Source organism: Coturnix japonica, chromosome 37 (assembly GCF_054131305.1).
Source record: "Coturnix japonica strain WE chromosome 37, WE-NBRP24, whole genome shotgun sequence".
Classification (NCBI taxonomy): Eukaryota; Metazoa; Chordata; class Aves; order Galliformes; family Phasianidae; genus Coturnix; species Coturnix japonica.
This window is the reverse complement of record NC_140699.1, coordinates 5,674,195-5,697,115: the sequence shown is the minus strand read 5'-3', so window position 1 is coordinate 5,697,115 and position 22,921 is coordinate 5,674,195. Positions and strand designations below refer to the sequence as shown.

At 47.6% G+C, this 22,921-nt stretch overlaps 1 protein-coding gene across 1 annotated transcript; it reads left to right on the top strand.

The window, feature by feature from the left end:
• Positions 1 to 7,056: 7,056 nt before the first annotated feature.
• Positions 7,057 to 14,295, top strand: LOC146755009 (olfactory receptor 14J1-like). The gene is made up of 2 exons (XM_085526515.1): positions 7,057 to 7,842; positions 14,158 to 14,295. The coding sequence occupies exons 1-2, from the start codon at positions 7,057 to 7,059 to the stop codon at positions 14,293 to 14,295; spliced, it is 924 nt and encodes a 307-aa protein (XP_085382641.1).
• Positions 14,296 to 22,921: the final 8,626 nt, after the last annotated feature.

The following is a 22,921-nucleotide window of genomic DNA, read 5'->3' as shown; positions in this document are numbered from 1 at the left end:
ATATGACACAACTATGAAAACAAAGCACCCAAAGACTAAAATTATATTCAAAATGAGAATCACAAATTCCCTCATGTAGGAGCCAGAGCAGGAGAGCTTGAGGATCTGGGGGATTTCACAGAAAAACTGGTTGACAACATTGCCTTGGCAGAGAGGCAGTGAAAACGTACTGGCAGTGTGCAGCAGGGAATTGAGAACCCCAGTGCCCCAGGCAGCTGCTGCCATGGTGGCACAAGCTCTGCTGTCCATCAAGGTCCCGTAGTGCAGGGGCTGGCAGATGGCAACGTAGCGGTCATAGGACATGATGGTGAGAAGGGAACACTCTGCTGAGGCAAAGAAGAGAAAGAAAAAGAGCTGTGCAGCACATCCTGTGTAGGAGATGGCCCTGGTGTCCCAGAGGGCGTTGGCCATGGCTTTGGGGAGAGTGGTGGAGATGCAGCCCAGGTCAAGGAGGGCCAGGTTGAAGAGGAAGAAGTACATGGGGGTGTGCAGGTGGCGGTCGCAGGCTACGGCTGTGCTGATGAGGCCGTTGCCCAGGAGGGCAGCCAGGTAGATGCCCAGGAAGAGCCAGAAGTGCAGGAGCTGCAGCTGCCGCGTGTCTGCCAATGGCAGCAGGAGGAACTCGCTGATGGAGCTGCTGTTGGGCATCTGCTGCTTCTGGGCTTGAAGTCCTGCTCAGAGTGCAGAAGATAATGACAAGTCCAGACCATTCTCAGAGACACTCCTCCTGCTATAATATGAAATGTTTTCACTCTCCTACAACAGTGTACATTTAGCACCATTACTTGCATTTAATTTCATGTTGTTCAGCATTTCTTAAGCAGAAGCAGTATATGGAGCTCTAACTTTCCTCTTATTTTCTTATTCCTCCTCCCTGGATATTTTCATGTTTCATGTCTCATATCTTTAACCTAACTGCTCTTCGAGACCCAAAAACGGCCTCTGTGCCATTCAGTGTAAATTCTAAAAAGCTGCCTGCTTGCAGGTTAATTATTCATGTCTACTGAAAATAGGGATATTTTCAATTGGTTCCATCCTTCAGGAAATGGGATACTGAGAGCACATCGTGTGTGACTGTTCTCAAAACAAGCAATTGATTGAAGAAAAATTCTCAGAGCTGTGACAGACCCTTTTACATTTCTGCCTCCAATCCTTTCTGCATTCCCCCAGAACAGGAAATTGAAACCCGCTGCATTGGCTCTCCTCTTGCAAAGTACCCTCAGAAACATCCTGTTGTGCAGTGAAGCTGTGATCCCCTGCCCCAGGCAGCAGCTGTGGCAGCACAAGCCTTGCTGGGGGCTCCTTCCCCCCACCCGTCTCCCCACAGCGCCCTCGGCAGCTCCCCGGGCAGGCTGAGTGCCGAGCCTGGCAGGCGGCAGAGTCCCATACCCGGCACACAGCCCCTGGGGCACAGCAGGGACCCTGCTCTGCAGGACAGCCCTGGGCACCCGCCTGCAGCCGGCTGCACAGCCTGCAGCCTTGCTGGACACACAGCCCTCAGGGCTGTGATTTCATACTGCAGCACAGAAGCCCTCAGCTGGAGCCGATGTCTTTTTCCACAGTAAAGGAACATGCAGTGCCTGTGGCCATGTCTTCTATTGGATGACCCACATTTATATAATCCTCTATTAAAAGCAGCTGCATTACCTACTGCAAGAGACTTACCATGTCATGATCTGTGAGCATTGTTCTTGCTGTGTGCTCACAGCTTTCTCACACAGTACACATCCTCTAAGTTCTCTCCAATTTTTCTCCTCTCCTCTGTCACCTGCAGGCTGTGCTGTGCACAAGAGCTGCTCCTGGGCACAGCTGCCTCTTTAAAGAGCTGCACACTTTTATGAGCTCCCTGTGTCCCAGGAGCCTGGTCCAGCTCAGCATAAGATGATGTCAGTTTTTATGTTTCCCACTCACCTCCCCTGAGATGTCCCTGGGTCCTCATGGCCATCATCTCCTGAAAGTCAACAGTGTGCTTTGAAATCTGCTCAATTATCCACCAGACAATTCCTGACATGAGGTGAATCGTACCAGGGAGTGTTTGATGAAACAAAAATTGCACCCAGACAACAAGAAGGAGGGTTGGACTTCCCCTGTGCAGGGCAGTGATCCAGCAGAGGCTGTACAGGCACCTCATCCCCAGATGGAAACCTTGGGGCTGAAATGGGATTCAGCGCCCCACGGACCCACAGGAGCTGGGATTCCTCTGGTTCAGCTAAGATGTGTACAAGGAGTTGTACAGAGCGGCTTTAATATCTTCTTTATAACTGTAAATTAATAAACTATAAATGTCTGCTGGATTCTGGCTCTTTAAGCTCTCTCTAGATAACTCTCCATTTTGCTGAACAAGTTTGAAAACCTGAAGAAAGGCACAAGACACAAGACGCTCTTTAGGTTATAATGGGCCCCAGGGCGCATTTGATGTTTAGTCCATCAACCTCCAGTGCAGAGAGAAGTTTGCACATAGTGCTCAGCAAGACAAAGTCATAAGTAACAGTGAAGTTTCTTGGAGTATTAATGGGCCCACTGAGGGACATTACAGGGAAGATTCCCAAGGGACTTGTTAGAGAAGATAATTGGAAGACAAGATTACAGGCAATGAAAGGCACTGGCATGGTGGCTCTAATGCTAAGAAACCCCTCCTTTGCCTTACGAAATAGACAGGCCAAGCCCTGATCCCCATACCCTTGTCATGGAGATCTGGTCTCATGTTGGCTCAGGACCCTTCCTGGGGCAGTGGGATGGAGGTCTGTATGATGTTAAATGAAAGACATGGGGACAGAAGATCCCAGGCTCTGCATGGCATGCAAGGATACTGTCAAGTTCATGTCCCATGTGTGCCCTGTGTTTCATTGCAGGTTGCGGGTTGTGAAAAGGGCCCAGTCTGAGCAAGCAGTCAATCCCAATGAAACTCTGAACTTCAGATCTCTCAGTTCCAGTGCCCTCCTGTGCACACTCTCTCATAGTTTGATGTTTTTGATGTTCTGCATTGCCTAGAAGTGCACCCAGTGCTCCAGGTGAGGCTGCAGCAGTGCAGAGAATACAGTGACAATCCTTTCCCTCACCCAGTTGGCAATAAATTCCCTGATGCGCTCCAGGGGACCGTTAGCTTTCCTGGCTGCCTGGGCACATTGCTGACTCACATTCAATTTGATGCAGACCAGGAACCTCAATCCTTTTCAGTCAGACCACTCTCCAGTGTCCCATATCCAGGCAGTGTGTCCAGGGTTGCCCCTACCCAGGTGCACAATCAGGCACTTGTTCTTGTTATGCTTTATGCACTTGGTGCTTAGTACCAACTGGTACCCACTTCTCTGCCTTGTCCACATCTCTCTGCAAGTCCTCTCCACCCTCAGTGGAGGAAACATCACATCCTCATCTGGTCAAATCAGCAAACTTGCTCAGAACATCTTCTAGTCCTGCATTCAAGTCATACATAAAATATGAAAGAGAAGTGGCCCTAAAGTGGAGCTCTGGGGAACCCTGATAGTGAATATCTAACAGCCTTAATGAACCCACTGACTATAGTCCTTTGGGCCTGATCTATTGGCCAACTGTTCACCTACCACGTTATGTTTCTGTCTAGCCATCCATATGCAGTACATTCTGTCCAGAAGAGTGCTGTGAGAAATAGCCTGAAAAGATCTACCGAAATCCTCAAGGATTACATCAACTGGATTCTCTTGTTCAGCTAAATGGATAACCATGTCATAAAAGGATCTATAGTTAAACAGGACCATCTCCGTTGGAACTTGTGTTGGCTGCAACCAATGACAGACATTCAGCAGGGCTGAAGCGGCTGCTTCCAAAGGCAGGGCTCCCGTGTGCGCTGTGGGATCTCAAAATGGACTCCAAGGGGCCCGACTGGTCTGGCCCAGCCAGCAGGCTGCAGCACGGCCTGGTGAGGCTCAGTCCTGACAGGCCTGTCTCCGCAGCCCTGAGGGTTCGTACAGCAGAGCTTCTGCCCAGTGGGACCACATCCATACAGCAAGGCAGGCTTCGGCTGGTTAGTGAGCGAGGCTGGGAAAGCTCACTGTTGTAGTTTTGTAATGTGGTTGGTGTTGCTATTCCACATCAGAACATCATGTGGGATAATGGGAGTTAAGAAGACAAGTTTTTCTTTCTTTTCTTTTTCTGTGGACTGCCTTAAATGGGCATGGGGGGAAGGAAGTAGCACTGGAGGGAAGGTCAGGAAGGTGTCAAGGTTTAACCCGGTTCCCTGCAGGAGACAGCGTGGTTGGAACTTCCCACTTCCCGCAGCCCATCGGTGAGATTTGGACTTGTTTTTCTCCTTGTTGAAAATCTCTCTTTGCTGTTTAGTGTCACAGGGTTCATTAAAATGCCGCTTGTTCTCAGATCGTTGCTTTTTTTTTAAATTTTTTCCCTCCCTAGGGGGAAATTCCCATTCGCAATCTCCCTCACCTTCCCCTCTCATGGGGCGCATGTGGCCAGGCTGTGCCTCCATGCAGTACCGCGCTGTTAGAGCAGTACTTTGTTCCTTCTCTCCCTGTGTATATTCCCGCTGTCACGGAGCGAGCTCTGGAGAGAATTCCATGATAAAACACGTCAATCACATCACAGCTTCAACTATGGCACTTTTGACTATTGGATTGCAAGCAACACGTATTGCGTAGCCACCACCTGCATCCTGATGAGTCCTTGGATGAACTAGAGAATAGTCGGTGTAAAGCATAAGGTCACAGAGCCAATTTCCAGCCACATGAGCACCAGTCGTGACTGATGTACCCTTTCTTTTCTAAGAGCCTCTGCACAGCATCCTTCACTCTCTGCATGGCGGTAGTGGTGTTTTTTTCCCTGTCGGAGGTTCTATTCCTTTTGAGCATGTTAAGAACCTCAGTCATTACCGTGATCCCGGTGGCCTTGGTTAGTGGCCAATGGAGGGTGGAGCAGCACCCTCTGAAGTTCCTCCTCTTCCTCATCCTCCTCATCCGCCAGCACTCGAAATGCCCCTGGCATGTTGCAAGACACAGCCACTGAGTAGGTGTAAATGAGGGATTGCCAAGGGTTATGGCATGTCAGGTTGTCAGTGGTGTTTACCGACACATTGAAGGTCATAACTGAGATATTAGGTCTCGTGCTGTAGTTCCCTGGCTTCAAGAAATATCCAGGGAGGGGAACCCCATACCAGCAGAGTGAGAAAGGGTCCCCTACAGATGCGAAGGCCAGGCATATCACGCCATTCTCCTGGTGGGAAGTCAGAGTGGCCAACTCTTTCCAGAAATGAGATGCCACATGGTTGAGCAGAAGTGAAAGTTCCAAGGACAGGCATTGTAGAGGTCTTACCCTAGAGTTCATGGAAGATTCTATTTCATGATTTATGAAATCTAGTCGTGAACTGAACCATCTTTGTCTGGAGTATATGACTCCCTGATTGTCCAATCTGGTCTGATTCTGCAAACACAATGACAATGCAAAGCACCAGCAAGTCACTGCTATCTTTGCTAATTCTATAACTGACAATAAATGAAAAGCAGATGTATCCTTCTATTCAGGCTTAAATATGGGGAAGTCTTGAACAGAGCACAGATCTCCTTGATGTAATGCTGGACAGTTTCATCAAAACTGGTGCCACAGTGGATTTAGGATCCATTAAGGCTGAGGTTACAGCAACAACCGTGGACCTTCTTGAACTGTTCTCAGAGGACTTCTTTGTCTCCTCTCCTCCCACCCCAAGTGCATTTAGCAGAGATGAGCCTGCTGTCTATAAAGAGCTTTCAGCCATGGAGCCCCGGAAAAATCTCCTGGGGAAGCAGTGAGGAAGAGAAACTCCAATCCTCTGGTGTGCTGATCTGGGCGGGCTCCTGGGACTCATACAAGTGGGCAGTGCTGCAGAGAGACAGCTGTGCCCAGGAGCATCTCTTGTGCACAGCACAGCCTACATCTCCCAGAAGGAGAGAAGAGAAAAAGGAGAGAGCTTCCAGGATGTGTGAGGTGTGAGGAGGCTCTGAGTTTCCTGCAGGAGCATTGCTCACAGAGCATGACACGGTAAGTCTGACTTCAGACCATGCAGCTGCTATTGATAGAGAGTTATCTCTATGTGGGACATCCCATAGAAGACATGGCCGCAGGCACTGCATGTTTCTTTACACTGGAAAAAGCCTTCTGCTCCAGATGAGAGCTTCTGTGCTGCAGCGCCAGAGCACAGCCCTGAGGGCTGCGTGTCCAGCAAGGCTGCAGGCTTTGCAGACAGGGCTGCGGGTGTGTGCCCACAGCTGTCCTGCAGAGCAGGGTCCCTGCTGTGCCCCAGGGGCTGTGTGCCGGGTATGGGACTCTGCCGCCTGCCAGGCTCGGCACTCAGCCTGCCCAGGGAGCTGCCCAGGGCGCTGCGGGGAGACGTGTGTGGGGAAGGAGCCCCCCGGCATGTCTTGTGCTGCTACAGCTGCTGCCTGGGGCAGAAGGATCACACCTCCACTGCACAACAGAAGGTTTCTGAGGGTACTTTGCAAGAGGAGAGCCAAGGTAGCAATTTTCTATTTCTTGTTTGGATGGAAGGGGAAAGGATTGGAAGCAGAAATCAAAGAGTCTGTCAAATACAAACACAGCTCTGAGACTCCTAATTCTTCTTCAGTCAATTGCTTGTTATGTGAACTGTCACATGTGAAGTGTTTTCAGCCTCTCCATTCACAAAAAGGAACCTTTCCAGGGGTGGAAACTATTTGAGATTATCAATTTTGTTGACAAGAATAATGCACTTATATTGCAAATAGGCATGTTTTCCTGAACAGAAAGTGAAGGGCACAAAGGCTGGGACTGAGGATTTTAAGAGCAGTGAGGGTAAAGATATGAGACACAAAACAGATGAAAAAGTCCAGGGAGAAGGGATAAGAAGATGAAAGGAAGGTTAAAACTCCATAGGCTTCTTCTGCTTATAGAATGGTGAACTTAATGAAGTTAAATTCAATTAGTGTTGCCAAATGAATATTATCATAGGAGAATGAAAACATTTCAAAGCATATTAGGAGGAGTGTCTCTGAGAATGGTCAGGACTTGTCATTATCTTCTGCACTCTGAACAGGACTCGGAGGCAAGGAACAAAAGCAGATGCCCAACAGCAGCTCCATCAGTGAGTTCCTCCTGCTGCCATTGGCAGACACGCGGCAGCTGCAGCTCCTGCACTTCTGGCTCTTCTTGGGCATCTACCTGGCTGCCCTCCTGGGCAACGGCCTCATCAGCACAGCCGTAGCCTGCGACCGCCGCCTGCACACCCCCATGTACTTCTTCCTCCTCAACCTGGCCCTCCTCGACCTGGGCAGCTTCTCCACCACTCTCCCCAAAGCCATGGCCAACGCCCTCTGGGACACCAGGGCCATCTCCTACACAGGATGTGCTGCACAGCTCTTTTTCTTTCTCTTCTTTGCCTCAGCAGAGTGTTCACTTCTCACTATCATGTCCTATGACCGCTACGTTGCCATCTGCCAGCCCCTGCACTACGGGACCTTGATGGACAGCAGAGCTTGTGCCACCATGGCAGCAGCTGCCTGGGGCACTGGGGTTCTCAATTCCCTGCTGCACACTGCCAGTACGTTTTCACTGCCTCTCTGCCAAGGCAATGTTGTCAACCAGTTTTTCTGTGAAATCCCCCAGATCCTCAAGCTCTCCTGCTCAGAATCAAGTCTCAGGGAAGTTGTGTTTCTCATTTTTAGTGTAAGTTTAGCCTTTGGGTGCTTTGTTTTCATAGTTGTGTCATATGTGCAGATCTTCATGGCTGTGCTGAGAATGCCCTCTGAGCAGGGACGGCACAAAGCCTTCTCCACGTGCCTCCCTCACCTGGCTGTGGTATCCCTCTTTCTCAGCACTGCCTTTTTTGCCTACCTGAAACCTCGCTCTGTTTCTTCCCCACCCCTGGATTTGACAGTGGCATTTCTGCTCTTTGTTTCCTCCAATACTCCATTCTATTATCCACAGCATGAGGAACAGGGAGATCAAGCAGGCTCTCAGCAAACTGTTGCAATACGCACTATTGCAGCTTCAATAAAGTGCCCATCTTCCTCACACAACTCTCAGTGATGGTTCTTTATGTTCCATTATTTTTGTATTTTTGATTTTTTGTAATACTGTAATCTGCAAATAAGTTGCAGTTTATTTCACTTCCTCTTTCCTACCAAATTTCCATTTTCTTACTCCAGGAGCTCAAAGAAACATGGAACCATATTCCATGAATAGGTTAAGAGATTAATAATAAGCTTTAAAAATCGACTTTTCCTTCGCTGTTCTCTCTTCCTACCTTGTCTGGGTATGGGGGGTTACAGCAATGGACAGCAGCAGAACGTGCCCTTTTCAATTCTGCTCCCTTTATACAGCCACAGTGCTCTCAAGACCTCTTATTTCTGCAGGCCTTGTGTGTCTCACAACAGTTCTGTTGTCTCTACAGCAGCACTTCAGGACAGAAGTCAGTAGCCAGCAATATGAACGGCTGTGTCAGGGCTGGTCTCCTTGCTGGCACTGTCATAGAGTTATCTAGATCAGTCTGTGTCCACGACAGGGGGAGCAGTAGGCCCGTGGGCCCCATGGCCCCCAAAAAATGGGAAGGGAAAAAGGAATGGGGGAGATGGGAGCTGGGCTCAAGGAAACAAACAGAGCAGCAGCAACGACCTAAGGAGGAAAACTTGTCTTACTAACTACTATATATGGAATACCAATAGGAAAAATGACAAAACCAAGATATTCCACCCTCAATTCTACATCACTATATCATGCTTAGAAAACACATCTGAATGCAAATAAACAGTAATTAAAATGCATTACGCACACAGTTCTTTATACTACCCCGGTGGCGCAGTGGTAGGAATGCCGCCTTGCAACACTATGGCCCGGGTTCGAATCCCCCCTGTGGCGCAAGTGGTAGAAGTGCCACTGTGCTACACAGAAACTCAAATCTCAGGGGTTGGACTCGATGATCTCTAAGGTCCCTTCCTACCCGCACGAGACTATGAGACTATGAGACATATATATACACGGAATTACTGACTGCACTCCCCCAACATCAAATTCCCTTGTGGTACACATTGAACATCCCCATCTCTCTGCATCGCCCACCAAGCGCACCCAGGTCCCTGGGCAAAAACAGTTCCACGGACAGGTTTGCCCTTTACAGAGGCTGGAAGGACCCAAACAGCTTTTCCCAACATGTTCTTTACATGAACAACAGTGACCTTATCTCCCTCTGCAGTATACAGGGGCTGGATTGGCTAGGACCATCACAACTGACTGATCCTCTAGTACTGACCAACCAAGTGGCTTCTGCCAAATGCTTTACCCAGTGCTTCAGTGTTCCACCACCCATTGCTTACAACATAGATTTCAACAACCCATTGTATTGTATCTTTTTTACCAGAACCTGGTGCATGGTAGGGGATATGATAAATCCAAACAATGCCATGATCTTTCGCCCAAGTATTTATAAGGGAATTTTTGAAAGTCATCCCGTTATCAGACTCTTCTTTCTGGGGTGCCATGCTACCACAGGACTTGTTTCTCAAGACCCAATATGGTGTTAAATTCAACAGATTTAGTGGTCAGTGACTAATTCCAGACATGTGCTGAGTCCTCCCAGAGAGTGTTTGCTCAAGGAGGGCACTCATACAAGGATGGGATATAATAGAATCATAGAATCACCAAGGTAGGAAAAGACCTAAAAGATCATCCAGTCCAGCTGGTCACCTATCACCAATAGCTCCCACAAATCCATGGCCCTCAACACAACATCCAATCATTCCTTGAACACCTCCAGGGTCACTGAATCCACCACCTCCAACCTAGGAAGTCCATTCCAGGTCCCAAAGTTCAGGACGTGGCATTTGGTCTTGGTGAACCTCATCCCATTGGCTTCAGCCCAGCTCTCCAGCCTGTCCAGATCCCTCAGTAGGGCCTTGCTAACTCCAGGAAGATCCACACTCCCAGCCAATTTGGTGTAGTCTGCAAACTACATAGGATTGCACGCAGTGCCCTCATCCAGGTCATCAATAAAGATACTGAAGAGGACAGGCCCCAGCACGGACCCCTGGGGAACACCAGGTAGGCACACAGGTGGGTGTCCAGGCGGGTCTTGAATATCTCCAGAGAAGGAGACTCCCCAACCTCTTGGGCAGTATGTTCCTGGGCTCCATCACCCTCACTGTAAAGATGTTCTTGCACACATTTGTACAGAACTTCCTATGCTCCAGTTTCTGTTCCATTTCCCCTTGTCTTGTCTCCACACACTGCTGAAAAGAGCCTGGTCTCTCCACTTTGAACCCACACCTCACATATGAGCACTGACATGAGAGCAACCCCCTGCACCTTTCCCCTGCGAGCAGAGCATAGCAGAGCAGAGACACAGTCCCCATGTATCACTCAGTGTTATTCTGCTTACCAACAGAAGAGGCCAGTCTTTCTCTATGCTCCATCTGTGGCATACTCCAGAGTTCAAGGCACTGCAAAGCTATGGCACATCTATGTTCTTGCAATGATGACACCTTAGTATTCTCTGGGCTCTCATTTCAATGGCATCTAATTAAGTCTAGGGTCATACCAGTTGACGGGAATCTGGCAAATGTTGTCTCATTGTAAGGAAGAGCAAGAAAGATGACAGGGGCAATTATGGACCTGTCAGTCTCACTCCAGCACCTGATAAAATTAAGGAGAAATTGATGGTGGGAGTTATGGAAAAACAGCTGAAGGACAATTCTGTCATTGGTTGCAGCCAACGCAAGTTCCCGAGGGGAAGGTCCTGTTTAACTTCAGGTCCCTTTATGACACAGTTGTCCATTTAGTTGTACCAGGGAAGCCAGATGATGTTATTCTTGAGGATTACAGTAGAGCCTTTGATACTGTTTCTCACAACAACCTTCTGGGCAGAATGTCCTGCATACGGCTAGACAGAAACAGAATGTGGTGGGTGAGCAGTTGGCCAATAGGTCAGGCTCAAAGGATTATAGTCAATGGGTTCCATCAGCCTGGTAGACGGTCACTATCAGGGTTCCCCAGGGCTCCATTGTAGGGCCACTTCTCTTCCATGTTTTTGCGGATGACTTGCATGCAGGACTAGAAGATGTTCTCAGCAAGTTTGCTGATGAGACCAGATGAGGAGGTGCAGTTGCCTCCACTGAGGGTGGACAAAACTTGCAAAGAGATGTTGACAAGTCAGAGAAGTGGGTACCAGTTGGTACTAAGCAGCAAGTGCATAAAGCATAACAAGAACAAGTGCCTGATTGTACACCTGGGTAGGGGCAACGCTGGACATAAACACTGACTGGATATGGGACACTGGAGAGTGGTCTGAATGAGAAGGATTGGGGGTCCTGCTACACATCAATTTGGAAGTGAGTCAGCAGTGTGCCCAGTCAGCCAGGATAGCCAATGGTCCCCTGGAGTTCATAAAGCAATTTATTGCCAGCTGGGTAAGGGAAAGGATTGTCCCTCTCTGCTCTGCGCTGCTGCAGCTTCACATGGAGCACTGGGTGCACTTCTGGGCAAAGCGGAACATAGAAAACATTGAACTATGGGAGGGTGTGCACAGGAGGGCACTGGAACTGAGAGATCTGAAGTTCAGAGTTTCATTGGAACTGATTGCTTCTTCAGACTGTGCCCTTCTCACATCCGACATCCTGCGATAAGACACAGGACACAAGTGGGATATGAACTTCACAGTATCCGTGCACCGCATGTAGAGCCTGGGATCTTCTGTCCCCATGTCTTTCATTTAACTTCATACAGACCTCCATCCCACTGCCCCAGGAAGGGCCCTGAGCCAACATGAGAGACAGGATCTCCCTGCCAAGGGTCTAGGAAGCAGGGCTTGTCCTGTTTGCTTCTTAAGATAAAGAAGGATTTTCTTAGCATCAGAGCCACCATGCCAGTGCCTTTGCCTCACTGGAGTCATGGCTTCCAATTATCTGCCCTATCTAGCGACTAAGGAAGGTTGCTTGCTAATGGCCCTCAGTGGGCCCATTAATACTCCAAGAATCTTCACTGTTGCTTCTGACTTTGTCTTGCTGAGTTCTTTGTGCAAACTTCTCTCTGCACTGGAAGTTGATGGATGCAGCACCAAATGCTCCCTGGGGCCCATTAAAACTTAAAGAGCCTCCTGTGCCTTGTGCCTTCCTGTTCTCCAGGTTTTCAGAACTTGCTCAGCAAAATGGAGAGAGCTTAAAGAGCAAGAATCCAAAATGCAGTTATTGTCTATTTATTTATTGTTTGTTCTATACAGGAAGTAAAAGAAGCACTTTGCAACTGATGTCAATCCAGGATGTCCCCAATGAGTTCTATTCCGTTTCTGTGTGGACAAAGTTCCTCCTCAACCTCCCCACCCCGCTTCTACTCACATTGGCCTCATGGGACTTGCATCACTTTTCCTCACATCACTCTTCTCCTCTGCAGTCACCCGCTTAGTATTAAACCTCCTTTGTACCAACTCCCACTGGCTTTCAACAGAGAACCAGCTGCACATGGAAGAAGAAAGAGTTCTCTTTATTTACGTCCAACAAACAGAAGGAAATGTGATGCAATTGAATGAACAGTCAGACACAGTGATCAACTGCATGCCATGTCCAAGCTGCTTCTATTGAGATTTATCTTTCATAGGGAATATCTGCACAAGAAATGAGTTAGACACAGATAGGATGGGATAGATAGAATCACGGTGAAGGAGTTGAAAGCAGACTTTTGAGGAATGGAGCAAATTCCAGTAATCACCCTGGATAGATCAGCCAGGGAGTTGGGAGGTAACTTAAAATTGAACAGGACTCGTGAGTATTTCAGAAATTGAGACGGGCTAACACATTCTTCTTGATTTCTATTTATCTTCAACTTTTATTCACATTTACTGACATTAATGAACATCATTCAGAATTCATGCTTTTTTTAAAAGCATGAAAAATAAAAAAAAAAAAAGAGAAGAGAAAGAGAAAGAGAAAGAGAAAGAGAAAGAGAAAGAGAAAGAGAAAGAGAAAGAGAAAGAGAAAGAGAAAGAGAAAGAGAAAGAGAAAGAGAAAGAGAAAGAGAAAGAGAAAGAGAAAGAGAAAGAGAAAGAGAAAAAGAAAGAGAAAGAGAAAGAGAAAAAGGAAAAAAAAGATAGTGAAAAAGGAAAAGGAAATGACATAGAAAAAAAAAAGAAAGAGAGAAAGAAAAGATAGGAAGGGCTAGATAGAATCACAGTGAAGGAGTTGACAACACAGTCCATCAGACTTTGGCGAGATGGAGCAAATTTGAGTCATCCCCCTAAAAATCTGAAATCAGACAGATAATTGGGAGGTATCTGACTGAACAAAGAGCAAGGGATGGGGAAATCTGGCAGGCTGTGGCAGGAGCATGTGTCTAAGTGGCCTGCTGAAAACATTCCCTTAACCACGGCCATTTATTTAGGAGAGCTGAAGACATCTGGAGGATGAGGGACATCAAATAGGCTGCAGGGAAGAGCAATGGCCACGCCAGGATTTCATAACAGGGCATTGGCACTGGCACCACTGTCTGTGTCCCTGAACCTGAAGGCATTTGTGTCCAGCAAACACAGTTGTGGAAAACATCGTAGTTTCAGAAAAAGAACTAAAAAAAAAAAAAAAAAGTCATCATATCACGCCAAAGATTCATATGTACAACTTAAAATTAAACAAGACTCATGAGAATTTCTCATGTTGAGAAGTGTTAACACATATTCATTGATTTTGATATCTGTTTTCAATTTTTGGTCTCAGTTTGACTGACATTAATGAACATCTTTTAAGCTTACGGCCTAAATACAAATAAATAAATAAATAAATAAATAAATAAATAAATAAATAAATAAATAAATAAATAAATAAAAAGAGATCCATTTGCGTCTTGCACTTGGCCTGATGCCTCATTGACCTTCACAGTTCCCACCAGACTGTCATTGCCGGAGAGTATGAGATCCAGCAGAGAACAGGGACTTCCCACACGGTTTACAAGCACTGGCACACATCAGGAGCAGCCCAGGCACTTGGGCATCACCCAGTGTCTGTGTGTAAGCAGCTACGTCCCTGCTGAATGGCCGAGGATTCAGAGCAGGAGCTCACATGCAGGCAACTCCTTGTGCACTTCTGAACAGAACCAGAGGAATCCCAGCTCCTGTGGGTGTGTACGGAGCTGAATCCCATTTCAGCTCCAGGATTTCTGTCAAGGGATGAAACTCCTGCACTGCCTCAGCCCCCATCCATTTCCTCCCCACTCCTGGATCTGACAGTGGCACTTCTGTACTCAGTGGTTCCTCCAACACTGAACCCTATTATCTACAGCATGAGGAACAGGGAGATCAAGCAATCTCTCAGGAAGGTGTTGCAATAAGCACTATTCCAGCTTCCATAAAATGTACAACTTCCTCATAGGATTCCCAGTGATGGTTCTTCATGTTTTATGCATCTTTGATTGTTTGATTATGTGAGATATAGGAATGTGCAAAAGAAAATAATGTTATTGAACTTATAAATAAAAATGAATTTAAATTCTTTCCTACCTAATTTCATTTTGTCACTTTAGGAGCTGATGTAAACATGTAACCAGATTCCCTGAATACGCTATAGGATACCTAAAAAGGTTTCAAAAAAGACATTTGCTTAGCTATTCTGTCTTCCTACTTTGTCTGGATTTGTGGAGGTGCAGCCACAGACAGCAGCTCAACATTTTCATTCTGATCTCTTTACACTGCCACAGTGCTCTCAGGTCTTCTGTGTCTCACAACAGTCCTGTTGTCTCTACAGCAGCACTCCGGGACAGCAGTCAGTAGCCAGCAATAAGAACGACTGCGTCAGTGCTGGTCTCCTTGCTGTCACTGCCATAACAAGAGGGCCCCTTCGGAGCAGGTCCAGAGAACTGGAGGCCTCTTCCAAATCTGGTTTAAGGAATGTACCTCAGGAGCTGCTCCCTGAGAAGACCTCAAGATATTCTGGTGCATTTCACTGACTGGCAGGGATAGTTTCAGAAGTCCCAAGAAGATTTGTAAGGGACTCAAGGCAGTGCTGAGGATTAGAATCTGTGGTTTAAGGTCAAGATAAAAAGAAAACGATTATAAATATGATAAATGCATATATACATATCTTATATATATAGTATATTTTCACATATATACAATATAGGCAGTGGCTAACATGTGCATGTACTAATACATATACATATGATACATAGATGATAATTGTTTATATGCATATCTGTTTGCAAGTCTAGGACCTGTTGCAGGGGTTTTAACAGCCTCAAGGTTCACTGTGGGAACTGGAGAGGCTGTTTTCCTACTGCAGGAGTTGGAGCAACTGCAGAGCCCATTGCCAGAGCTGAAATCACCGTAGGACCTGTGACTGAAGTTGGAGCAGCCACTGTGTGGCTGTGTTGGAGTGACCACAGGGCTGTACCTCCTGGCACAGTGCACCTCCCTTGGGAAGCATTTGTTTCATTTTCTTATAGCAATACTTGGAACAGCTACAGGACCTGTAGCAGGAGTGACTGCAGAGCTCATTATGAGGGGATGAATGACAGCGGGATCTGTCCAGAGCATAGAGCAAACGCAGGACATGTGGTAAAACCTTGGAGCTGCTGCAGGGTCTGTGCCAAGAGTTGCAGAGGCTGCAGCACTGTCAGCATTTCCAGCTCTCTGGATCTGGCACACTGCAGTCATGTGTGTTTCTTGGGGGCTACCAGAGCCACAGCAGACCTGCCCCCAATATTCTACCAGTTTCTCAGGATCCTGCAGTTGCTCAGAGATGAAGTTCCAAAGCTCTGGGGATGCCCACCACTCCAGGCAGCTGCCCAGACCATCCCACACCCCCTGCCATGCAGAGCCTTCTCACCTTAGGGTAGATCTCTCACTGATATTCCTGAATAATGTTTAACCTCAGTCACAGAATCATAGAATCACCAAGGTTGGAAAAGGCCTAAAAGATCATCCAGTCCAACCATTCATAGGTCATTATCCATATAGGCTATTACCTATAGCTCCCACTTAACTATGTCCCTCAACACAATATCCAGTCACTCCTTGAATACCCCTGGCTCCCAGAGAAGACAACGTAAAATGTGTAATTCCTAATCATATCAACAATATTACTTTCAAAACCCAAAGATGACCACAGAGCTGAATGTGCACAAAACTTCACTTTGTTGGCTGCCAATTTTATTGTGATGTAGACCAAGGTCAAACAGCATAGCAAAATAAATACCCTAATCCAGCATCCCAAGTTGACAAATGATGCAGCAGGGAAAACAAGCAGCAAGCAAGGAGCTGTGCAATGCAGCTTCATGAGAAGACTCATCAGTCTCCACAAATAGGGAAACTCTCAGCATCATGGCCTGCAGTTCTCCAGCTCCCACAAAGCCCTGTGTTATCTCGCTCTGGACAGATGTGCTGTTATCTCAACCCTTGGAGCCTCTCATCGGGCACCCGAATGACGGTGGTTGTTGAATCCAGCATGTGGCTCAGCAGCACACAGTGCTATGTGCACTGCCCCATTCTCAGTGGGATGGGGAAGAGAATTGGGGAAAAAAAGTACAACGTGTGGGTTGTAACAAAGCAGTTTTCTAAGAGAGATAAAAGGAGAGGAGTAATAGTTATCACTGTATATCTGTTGATATGGAATCGTATGTAACAACTGATGCACAAGCACTTGCTCAGCACCACCAGACTGATGCTCAGCTGGGCCCTGGGCAGTGAAAAGACTGAGATGAACTGCCACTGCTTTCAATACAATTTCTGCTTGCTGTCAGGTGCTACAAAACATCCCTTTGGCCACTTCCAGTCAGCTGTGCGCAGTCTGTTCCTTCCCAGCTCCTTGAGCACTCCACTGACCATGGCCTTGGCTCAGTAGAACACTGCTTAGCAGCAGCTGTAAACATCAGAGTGTTATCAACATTGTTTTTCTCTTAGAACCAAAACACTGCACCATAGCAGACAGTCTGAAGAAAACAATTCCATCCCAGCTGTAACTCAGATACCTGCTTGTCCCCCTCCTCTTGTTCTTCCTGATCGGGAAGCAAGGAACAGAATCTGCTGCTCTCCACTTTGAGAACTTTCCATCAGTTCTCAGCTGGCTCCTCTGCCATCCCCAGGCAGAGCTCAGTGCACTCTCACAGAGAGCAGCAGCCTTTCTTCATCTTCATTGCCTAATCATAATGAAGAGCCTGTACCTACTTTGCTACAGTTCAGAGGTGGAAACCATCCCACCATGTCTCTGTGAGACAAACAAGACCCTAGGCCCGCAAAGGCACAGAGATTTGGAGTTCGCTGAGTGAATGTTTGTGGTTGTCTCATTAGCGTAAAGACTCTTCAGAAAGCATCCCCTTCCAGAAGCATGTTTTGATTTAGCCTGGCTGGGCCTTGCATCTACACTGTGGTACTGGTGTTCAGGGCCTTGCTCAGAAGCAGCAGCCTGCATGAAAGGAAATGCTCTGTGGTTTTCTCTTGATTTGTCCAGTTTATTTCTCACGCTACCCGCACTGGTCTACAGGCAATTTTGGGCAGCAGCAGGTTGGGGTTACCCCCAGAGGGTACACAGTAAGATTTAGGACGGGGTATTGGCAACAAGACCTTCTCTGAGGAATCCTCCCACAGTCCTATGGAACAACTCAGAGGCTTTCCCTGCAATCTCCAACACCAACAACATCCCTCAGCCCTTCCCTGTCAGATCCAGTTCCCCTCCCTTCGCCCTTTGGACCTGGTTTAAAGCCCTTTAATCAGTCAGTGAAGGAGCATTTCAGATGGGGTCATGGAGGAGGCAGACTGCCATTCTTGGGGTGGCCATTTTCCCAGGAGGGCATGGTGGGAGGGCTTGTCCCGTCCAGTTCAACCAACACTTGTATCCACCCAGCAGAAGGCTGTGCCCTATGTGTCCCATTTGACCTCTGCATGGAGCTTACAGTTGGCAGTGACATGGCTGAGAAGCTCTGGGCATGGACTAATGGACAAGGAAGTAAGGTAGCTTCTTAACTTCCTCCCTTCATACCTTAACAACTTCCTTGTAATCTCCCCAAGTATCCTGTCCCTTCTTCTGGACGATGGAGATTCTCTTTTTCTTCCTGAGTCTCAACAGTTTTTCCCAGTTGAACTACACTGGTCTTCTTCCCCTATGGCTCACCTGATGGCATTCAGGGACAGCCTGATCTTGTGCCTTTAAGATTTCCATCTTGAGGAGTGTCCAGGCTTCCTGGACCCCTTTACCCATACGGAGCGACTCCCAAGGGACCCGTGCTACAGGTGTTCTGAACAGGTCAAAGTCCGCCCTCTAGAAGTTCAGGATAGTAGTTTTGCTAATCACCCTTCTGACATCTCCAAGAATAGAGAATTCTACCATTTCATGGCCACTCTGCCCAAGACAGTCCTCAGCCTTCTCAACTCCTACCAGTCCTTCACTGTTAGTGAAGAGCAGGTCTAGCAAGGAACCACCCCTGGTAGGCCTTCATACCAACTGAGTAAGGAAGCTGTCTTCTATACAATCTAGAAACCTCTTGGACTGCTTCCTCTGCTCTTTATTATATTCCCAGCATATATCAGGGAAGTTGAAGTCTCCCAAGAGAATGTGTGCTGGCGATCGTGCGACTTCAGTAAGCTGCTCATAGAATGCCTCACCCATCAATTCACCTTGATTAGGCAGTCTATAAGAGACTTTTAGCAAGATGTCACACCTACAGGTCTTTCCCCTGATCCTTACAAACATGCACGCATCTTGATGGTTCTGAAGCCCAAGCTCTTCAACATCAAAACTCTCTTTAATATAAAGGGCCACACCACCACCCTTCCTTCCTCATCTGTCCCTTCTGAAGAGCTTGTAACCATCCATCACAGCACTCCAGTCATGGCAGTGGTCCCACCATGGGTCAGTAATAGCAACTAGGTCATGGTTTGTCAGATGCACAGTTGCTTCCAGCTCCTCCTGCTTGTTGACCAAGCTCCTTGTGTTGGTGTAGACACTTCAGCTGAGGCATCTGCCTCTCTCCCAACTCAAGCAGCATTCCCCTAGGCTCATCTCTGGTGAGCTCTGTTTTGTCCCCTCCCCCATCGTAGCTAGTTTAAAGCTCTTTCGATAAGCCCCACTACCTTCTGTGCTAGGATTTGTTTCCCCCTTTGAGACAGTTGGGTTCCATTCATGGATAACAGACCATGGGCCAAGTAAACTGCCCTGTGATCAAAGAAACCAAAGTTTCTGGCTCAGTACCAACCTCTGAGACAATTGTTCATTGCTTTGCTTTCCAAGCCTGCTCCGTGTCCCTCACTGCCCCTGAAGGTACAGAACAAAATATCACTTGATCTCACACTCTGTGAACTAAATGGCCTAAATTCCTGAAATCTCTTTTCATAGTTTGTAGGCTTCTCTAAGAAATTTCATCACTGCCCACCTAAACTATGAGTAGTGGAAAATAATCAGTGGACCTAACCAGCATTGGGAGTTTCCTCGTTATGTCCCTGACCTGCAGCCATGAAGGCAGCAGACTTCCTGACAACTCGGGTCCAGTCTGCAAATGGGGCCCTCTATTCCTCTGAGAAGGGAGTCACCCACCACGGCCACCCTTCTTTCTTTCATGGCAGAGGAAGTCACAAGGCTTGGTAGTGACTGCCTTGCATTAGGCTCTCTCCTAGGCAGATCCTCCATTGCCTCCCCATTCTTATCTCCTTCAGATTTCAGAGTGTCAAACCTGTTGCTTAGATGGATCAGGGGTCGAGGGCTAGGCAGGCATGGGGGGGCTCCTGTGACGTTGAGTTGGGACTGTCTTCCAACCCTCCTCATCAGTCAGGTCTGTCTGACTGTGACAGGGCAGGGAGTCAACCACTTTTCTGGGGGTATCTGCCTGGCAGCCTTCCCTCGGGGATGCCAGCAAGTCACTCCACCAGCCCATCTCCAGATCACACTCCCTAATGGTAAATTGTGAGTAAGACCTTGAGTAAAGTGAGAGTTCACCTAGTGAAAAGTATGAGTAGAAACCTGTATTGACATGAGGGTAAACCCAGAGTAAACCCAGGATCCCATCCATCAGGCATGCACAGCCTCTAAGGGCAACTTTTTCCAGTGTTGCTGTGTAAAAAAATAGGTTCCTCACATCTAACCTATGTCTCCCCTTTTTAATTTAAATCCGTTTCCATTTTTCCTGTTGTCATCAGACCATCCCATCCTTATTCTAGCGTTAGGCATCTCATCCTCAGATGGAAACCCTGGGGCTGAATTGGGATCAGTTTTTCAAAGAACCATGGGAGCTGCAAGTTCACCTAGCTGAGTTCAGATGTGCACAGTGAGGTGTCTGTGTGTGAGTCCCTCATCTGAATCCTTGGTTTTTATTCCACAGCGACTGCACTGCTCATACACAGACTCTCAGTGATGCCCAAGGTGCCTTGGGTGATCCTAGTTTTGTGCTAGTGCTTGTAAACTGTGACGGAAAATCTATGAGATAGACACCTCCTTCTGGAGCATCAGCTGAGGGCCAGAATGGAGGTATTCTTGGCCATCCTAAATACCACCACAGCCGCGTGCTTAGGGCACCCAGTGTGTCTTCTGCACCTGTCCCCATGGAGTACGTAGTGATATTCAGCTTACCGAAAGGATGAGCTCACAACAGAAGAGGCAGATCTTCCTCTCTGCTCCATCTGTGGCATAGTCTGGATTTCAAGGCATTGCAAAGATATGGCACATCTATGTTCTTGCACTGATGACAATTTAGTATGCTCTGGGCTCACATTTCAATGGCATCTAATAAATCTAGGGTCATACCAGTTGATAGGAAGCTGGCAAATGTTCTCTTATGGTAAGGAAGAGCAAGAAAGATTACAAGGGGTACTATGGACCTCTCAGTCTCACTCCAGTGCTTGATAAAATTACGGAGAAAATGATGGTGGGAGTTATGGAAAAACACCTGAAGTACAATTACAGAATCAGAATCACAGAATCACAGAATTACCCGGGTTGGAAGGGACCTCAAGGATCATGTAGTTCCAACCCCCCTGCCTAGCAGGGCCACCAAACATACACATTTACTAGATCAGGTTGCCCAGGGCCCCGTCCAACCTGGCCTTGAACACCTCCAAGGACTGGGCATCCACAACCTCACTGTGCAGCCTGTTCCAGGGCCTAACCACCCTTCTAGTAAAGAACTTTCCCCTAACATCCAACCTAAATCTTCCCTCCTTCAACTTAAAACCATTTCCCCTAGTCCTGCTATTATCAGCCCTTTCGAAGAGTTTACTCCCCTCCTGGTAGTAAGTTCCCTTCAGGTATTGAAAGGCTGCAATGAGGTCACCCCACAACCTTCTCTTCTCCAGGCTGAACAAACCCAGTTCCTTCAGCCTGTCCTCATAAGGGAGGTGCTCCAGCCCCCTGATCATCTTCGTGGCCCTCCTCTGGACCCTTTCCAAAATCTCCATATCTTTTTTGTACTGAGGGCTCCACACCTGGACACAGTACTCCAGATGGGGCCTCACAAGAGCAGAGTAGAGAGGGACGATCACCTCCCTATCCCTGCTGACCACCCCTCTCCTGATGGAGCCCAGGATCCCATTTGCTTTCCGGGCTGCCAGAGCGCACTGCTGGCTCATGTTAAGTTTCTCATCTATCAGGACCCCTAGGTCTTTTTCTGCCGAGCTGCTCTCAAGGACAACTCCTCCCAGCCTGTACAGGTGCCTGGGGTTCTTCCGGCCCAAGTGCAAAACCTTGCACTTTGCCGTGTTGAACCTCATTAGGTTCACCCGAGCCCAGCTTTCCAGCCTGTCAAGGTCCCTCTGAAAGGCATCCGTTCCCTCCACCGTATCGACCGCACCACTCAGCTTGGTGTCATCAGCAAACTTGCTGAGGGTGCACTCCATTCCCTCATCGATGTCATTAATAAAGATGTTAAAGAGCACCGGTCCCAAGACAGACCCTTGAGGGACGCCGCTCGTTACCGGCCTCCACCTGGACATAGAGCCATTGATCACCACCCTCTGTCTGTGGCCTTTCAACAAATTGCTTATCCATCGAGTTGTCCACCCATCAAATCCACCTCCCTCCAATTTGGAGATGAGGATGTGATGGGGGACCATGTCAAAGGCCTTGCTCAGGTCCAGGTAAATGACATCGGTCGCCTTCCCTTCATCCAATTCTGTGATTGGTCACAGACAACACAGTATCCCGAGGGGATGGTCCTATTTAATTTCAAGTCTTTTTATGACACCTTTATCCATTGAGCTGAACAAGGGAAGGCAGTTGATGCAATCCTTGAGGATTTCAGTAGAGCTTTTGATACTATTTCTTCAGCACCCTTCTGGACAGAAATTCCTGCATACAGCTAGACAGAAACAGAACGTGGTGTGTTGTAATACAAGAAGAATTTTACAGAGCAACAGCCATGGATTGAGATAAGGAGCTCATAGAGCAGCAGCTGCGGAGCAGGATAAACAGCATGAGAACAAAGGACATCTCTAGGAAACGAATGAATGGCTCGTGGCTTTGAAGGGGGGTTATAGGGTTATTATTACAGTAGCTTTCCTCCAATTAGCATGTGTGATTTTTGAACGCCCTTGTCTGTCTCCTATAAAATCATGGCTTTTCGAGCAATAAATTGATGCAGCTATATGTAACCATATTGGTGTTTGTCTGTTTGTCCCAGCACGCTGACATTTTGCCTTTCAGGTTCACTAGCAGTGGTGGGTGAGCAGTTGGCCAGTAGTTCTGTCCCAAAGAATTATAGTCAGTGGGTTCCATTGGGCTGGTAGATGGTCACTGTCAGAGTTTCCCAGGGTTCCATTTTAGGGCCAGTTTCCTTTCATGTTTATGCAGATGACTTGCATGCAGGACTAGAAGATGTTCTGAGCAAGTTTGCTGATGAGACCAGATGAGGAGGTGCTGTTGCCTCCACTGAGGGTGGAGAGGACTTGCAGAGAGATGTGGACAAGTCAGAGAAGTGGGTATCAGTTGGTACTAAGCACCAAGTGCATAACACATAAGAACAAGTGCCTGATTGTGCACCT

What these genes read in the sequence shown, in the direction of transcription:
- LOC146755009 (XM_085526515.1), top strand. Translation starts at nt 7,057, where the DNA reads ATGCCCAACAGCAGCTCCATCAGTGAGTTCCTCCTGCTGCCATTGGCA. An exon ending in CCTACCTGAAACCTCGCTCT is followed by an intron (nt 7,843 to 14,157) that starts GTTTCTTCCCCA and finishes GCACTGCCTCAG; the next exon opens with CCCCCATCCATTTCCTCCCC.